At 37.6% G+C, this 5,648-nt stretch overlaps 1 protein-coding gene across 1 annotated transcript; it reads left to right on the forward strand.

Annotated features, from left to right (window-relative positions):
• Positions 1 to 2,854: 2,854 nt before the first annotated feature.
• Positions 2,855 to 4,787, forward strand: nxnl2 (nucleoredoxin like 2). Its single transcript, XM_004074579.5, has 2 exons — positions 2,855 to 3,300; positions 4,424 to 4,787. Exons 1-2 carry the CDS (start codon positions 2,999 to 3,001, stop codon positions 4,590 to 4,592), a joined length of 471 nt encoding a protein of 156 aa, XP_004074627.1. The 5' UTR covers positions 2,855 to 2,998; the 3' UTR covers positions 4,593 to 4,787.
• Positions 4,788 to 5,648: the final 861 nt, after the last annotated feature.

Consider the following 5,648-nt stretch of genomic DNA (forward strand, 5'->3'; position numbering starts at 1 on the left):
ATATCCCATTGATATTCTACCAGAATCCTTTTGACATAAACACTTAATACTTAATTGAAGTCTTTGAATCAGATGTGTTTCTGCATGTTAAGTAGATTCCTCTGTATTCTTGACGCGGTTCAGATTTATTTAGCAACAGCACCCCCTTGAGGCCTCAGCTGGATGTGAACATGTCAGAGAAAAAAGGTGACAGCTTGTTTTCTTCCTGAGGTCATGATCATGGTCATGCATATATATCAGCTGCAAGGCCAAAGACAGGAGAGGACAAAACACAAATGGTACTTTTAGTGTGGTTTTCCGGCCAGGTTTCAATCCACTTGATGTTTTACTTGTCGTTTTAGGCCACGGCATTGGCTAATTCCTCTGCTCCACACCAAGCTAAACCGAAAAAACAAATATAAAAGTATCCATCCATGGCCTTGCCATCTGCTTCAGACACAAACAAAGAGGGTTGCTTAATCCCATAATAGTAATGCAGCTTTTTTTTTTTTTACATTTTTCATAAATTTTTCTAGATTTTATTATGTGTTTTTGTCGCATGAACCCCGCAAAAATGATCAGGAAAGTGAATGGAGCCACTTATTTTTCAGAATGTTGATACAAAATAAAATGATGCACATCTTAAAACCTGTTTTTATAAATGCCCTGCTGCATAATTTCAATAAACATATGCAGATGCAAGTAGAGGCAATAATAATTTTTCATTGTTAGATGATTTATATTTCTCCGTAAAACAACGGTGGTCTGAAGTTATTTATCAGTTTTGTAATAAACTATCATTTTATGATTGTTGTACAGGATTGAAAAGTTTAAAAGAACTGCTTTGAATCGTTATACTTGTGTTATTTACGGTAAATGGTAACAAATTATTTATTACATTCTACAGAAACTTGAAACTTAAACTTGAAACAGGATGACATGACATATGCTTTTGTTTCTGCTTCTTACAAAAAACACAATTGTTTTATTCAAAAACAGGAAATCTTCAGATACGATTTTTAATTTCATTAAGAAAACTACAAATCCAATTGTTAAATACATGATAAAAATCTGGTCTAGGGTATACAAGCATACTAATGAAACTAATAACTTATCTTTGTACACCCCAATTTGGGGAAACCAGTATTTTATCCCAGGGAGGGCAGATATTATCTTTCAAGACTGGTCTTCGAGAGGATTAAAATCAATACAGGATCTATATTTACCAAATTCAGAATCACTAATGTCCTTTGACGAACTGACATGCAAGTATAACATTGATAGGAAATGTTTCTTTAAATTCCTTCAGTTACGGAGTTTTATTAGAGAAAGGCAGGGTAATCAATTAACTAAGCCAAAAAAAACATCACTTGAAAGAATGCTTTCTAAAAATAGTCGGAATAAAGGTGCCATATCAGAATTTTATGATCTTTTGTTGTCCAACTCTGAGGAAAACTCTGATTTTAAATTTAAGGCCTGGAATGAGGATCTCAAAACAACCTTGTCAAAGGAAGATTGGGAGTTAGCTTGTAGCAAAGTTCACAAACAGATAATCAGTACTCGGTTTAGGGTTCTGCAATACAAGTGGCTTATGAGAACATATATAACACCAGCGCAACTGAACCGATATAACAGTAATATTCCCGATATCTGTTGTAAGTGTGCTGAGGCTAAAGGGACTCTCTTCCACTGCATGTGGCAATGCCCTGAGATAAGACTTTTTTGGGAGGAGGTTAGAAAAGCAGTGGAGATGATTGTTTCAAAAACTGTTCCAACAAATCCTGTTATGTTTATTCTAGGTATATATCCTTCAAATCCCAAGTTTAGTAAAAGCGAACAAATTATGATTGACATGTGTTTTTTACAAGCAAAAAGAACCATTGCAATGTTTTGGAGAAGAACCTGTAGGCCCAAATTGACTCACTGGGTGAAACAGATGCTCGTAGTTTTTCCATTAGAAAGGATTACATGTATTAGGAAAGGAAAGTTGGAACTGTTTGCAGAAATGTGGGGTCCTCTAAAAAGTTTTGTGAGGAGTCTTAATTTGGAGAATGGATCTGTGGATGACCAAGACTAACTAAGAATACTCTGTAAACCTTCAGTATTTAAAAAAAAAAAAAAAAGCATTTGTATTTGAAAAATGTATCAAAAGATGGCTTTTCTTTAATTTCCTGATTAATAGAGGTTGATCTGTTTTTTGTTCTTCTTGTTATTGCTTAGTTTTTTTTCTCTGTTCTATTTTGTTTATTCTATTTTAGTTCACATATACAAATTGGATGTAAAGCTTGTGATTATGGTTGATAATGTACCAAAAATTAAAATAAAAACAATATTACAAAAAAAAAAAAAAACAGGAAGTCAATTACTATGGATAAAAATCTGTTCGGAACATATTCTTGGAAGAACCTGAATTTAAATTAGTAAAACACCTAAAAAAAAACGTTAAAAACGGGGATAAACATGCATCTGTACAGCTGTGAGCCAGATTCCAGCTCAGATGTGGAAAACGAAGATGATCACGGATTTATTTGATTACAAGTGGATGCATGATCAGCATGGAGCAGAGCAGGGAGCTTGTGACTTGCTATAGTAGTTTCTACGTCACACTTACAAACCTCAACAGCTATTGGTTTAGTTTGCTTTTTGGTGTTGGTGCCTTTCGATAAATAGAATATGGAGTGTTTGAATATACATTTATGACATTAAAATGGTAAACTTCTGGCGCTGATGCGGTGTGAATGAAGGAGAGCTGCGCGCTCGCGGGACACTGAAAGCGTGAACCCGCGTGGAAGGCGTGGACAGACAACACCTCAGCGGACGGGCTTCCCGTCTCCTGATTGGTCCGCTGCTCATTATCGGGATTGTCCCTCTAAGGAGCTTTGGCCTAAAAGGTAACAGGAGCTCCGATCGAGGAGGTCGACCTCCAGCGAGGTGTTCAAGCGGCTCAGGGATGAGCTGAAACGACACTTGGAGCGGTCTGACCTCCGGGTACTTTGGAGGGAAAGGAGCATCCTTAAACATGGTGGAGGTGTTTTCCGGCCGGACCCTGCTGAATAAAGACGGGGATCTGGTGGATCCCGAGCTGGCGCTGAGGAACAAGGTGGTGGGGATCTACTTCTCGGCAGGATGGTGCCCTCCGTGTCGCGACTTTACACCGATCCTGTGTGATTTCTACACGGAGCTGGTGGAGGAGGGTGAGCCTCCTGCACAGTTTGAGATAGTTTTCGTCTCCTCGGACAAGACGCTGGATGACATGGTTGAATATTATCACGACATGCACGGAGACTGGCTCGCTCTGCCCTGGACGGATGAATATAAACAGTGAGTTTTAGGAAAACTGGCTTTTTTCTCTCTTATTTTATGTAAAATAATTCAAAAAGTAGGCCACTTCTTCACATTCTGACACTCTGACACTGATCTTCTTAGGCTGCAGATTTAAATGCTGGTGGAGGGTCACCCTGGTCAAGGATTAAGGTTAACCCTTGTGCTATCTTAGATGACCCCACACTTACATTGACGTGTTCTCTCTACCATGACAAAGGTGGAAAGATTTCATGTAATTCATGGAAATCAGCTAAGATCACAAATCATTGAAGAAAAAAGGTTCAGCGCACTGTCTAGTGGGTCTAGATGACCCAACTCCCAATGTTAAAGTGCCTAGGATAGCACAAGGGTTACATCAATGCAGCCAAGAGACACTTCCTCTTCTAGAGGATGTGTTCCTGAAAAAGGATGTAAGTAATAATTCCTGTGGTATTATTGAATCCTTTAAAAATTGGATTTATTTGCATGGATTGGATTTGGAAATGATTTATTTCATGCCATCAAACCAGAAATAATACAAAAACTAGACAAACAATAGAAATGAATTGTCTAAGGATATATCAAACATTATTTGCAGTGGGTTTGCATTGGTCAGATCTAACAAAAAGCTTTAAAAGAAAATTAAAAATGATGTAAAACTACAAAAAAAAAAAAAGATTATTGGGAATAAATATACCTGAAAGTAAAGCTTGAATATTGCAGCTCAACTTTTTTAATAGAGTGATTTAAAGCATTTTACCTGAAAATCTTTTTTTTTCCAATGTGCTGACTTAACCTTTGAAAAGAGCGCAAAAGAAAAAAAACAATGCAGCACACAGCCACAAAAACAAATATCAAAACAAAGATTCACGAATATGAATAGTTTTGAGAACCTATTAGTGTAATATTGATTTTATAAAAATGTACATAAGAAATTAAGGAAAATATGTTGTTTTATGATTAAATTTACATTTATGAATATAGAATTCACCAGAAGTATTAATACATTAATTGCAAAAATTTTAATATGCCTTTTTGAGTTTAAGATAAAACAAATCTTTGAAGATATGAATAATATTAAATCCAATGAACTCCTTCCAAAATTTCTGTGTGGGCCTCTGTTTCTCCTTTGTCCAATCAGTGAGTTGAAGCAGCGCTACAACATCACAGCGGTCCCAAAACTGGTGATTGTGAAGGAAAACGGCGACGTGATCACCGATAAGGGCAGGAAGCAGATCCGAGACAGAGGCCTGGCCTGCTTCGGGTCCTGGCTGGATGCTGCTGAGGTCTTTCAGAACTTCAAGGGCTAGAACCGCCCAGACGGACCAGAAGAAAAACATCGTTTATGAGAATTTACAATTACACTATAATTTTCTTCTCCACGTCAGCACTAAAACCATGTTAAACCCCTGAGTTTAGCTCAGCTTTTTAGAAGTCATGGCAGGATCATAAACAAAGACTAAAGATTAGCTTTCAGCTTCAAGCCTTTGCTATGCATTTAAGGTGAATCTCAGGCATATCTGCAATAGCTATGTTGTGTGTGTGTGTTGTGATAAGCAGCTGCTATAGTTTTGAGGACTTTTTCCTGCAGCTCCAGATTAAACAAATATTTATTGAACGTCTTGTTTTGATGCAAAAAGAAAGACTTGTAGTTGTGTTTGCACCTGCGTGTATATTTTTATATTCTGTTTTCTATGAGTTGGTAATAAAATATGATCTGAACTTAAACTGTTCTGTTTTTGTCATTAAGGTGTTGGTGTTTAAGCTGATTCCCTTTTGTCTCATTATAAAGGTGAAAATCCCCACAGGAACTTCACTTTTTCCAGCATGCTAGCACATTGGTACTAATTGCTTGCCCTCCCTGTGTGTGCTGACAGTGCTGTTCCCTTTATTTTTTTTACAATTAACCTCTAAAAGATAAGACGAAGAGATGATAATGATGCTGATGCTGATGCTGATGCTGATGCTGATGATGATGATGATGATGATGATGATGATGGCGAAGACCTGCCTTGTCAGACCCATCGCCCCTGGAAGACCTCAAGTAATTCACTGCCACTTCGAGTCATTTTTGTTAGAGAGCAGCATTGATCAGCTGTGTTTCTGCCACCCTTCATCATCACAGGAGCATGTCAGAAGGCTGAGCAGAGAGAAAAGAAAGATGCCCTCTTAGATCTATCTGACTGAAATGATGCAACTCCTTGAAGAAAAATAAAACAGGGGAGTCCAATTGAAGCATTGAAACAGATCTGACAAACCCACACACATCTGTTGGACTTCAAAGTGAGTCTGGTCTGTCCAGTACAACCTTGTTTACCTGGATGGCTTCGTTATTTTTTTGACTGTTGCAGTTCTGCAGCCTTCCA

Source organism: Oryzias latipes, chromosome 12 (assembly GCF_053564925.1).
Source record: "Oryzias latipes strain Hd-rR chromosome 12, Olatipes_Hd-rR_3.1".
In the NCBI taxonomy this organism is placed as follows: Eukaryota; Metazoa; Chordata; class Actinopteri; order Beloniformes; family Adrianichthyidae; genus Oryzias; species Oryzias latipes.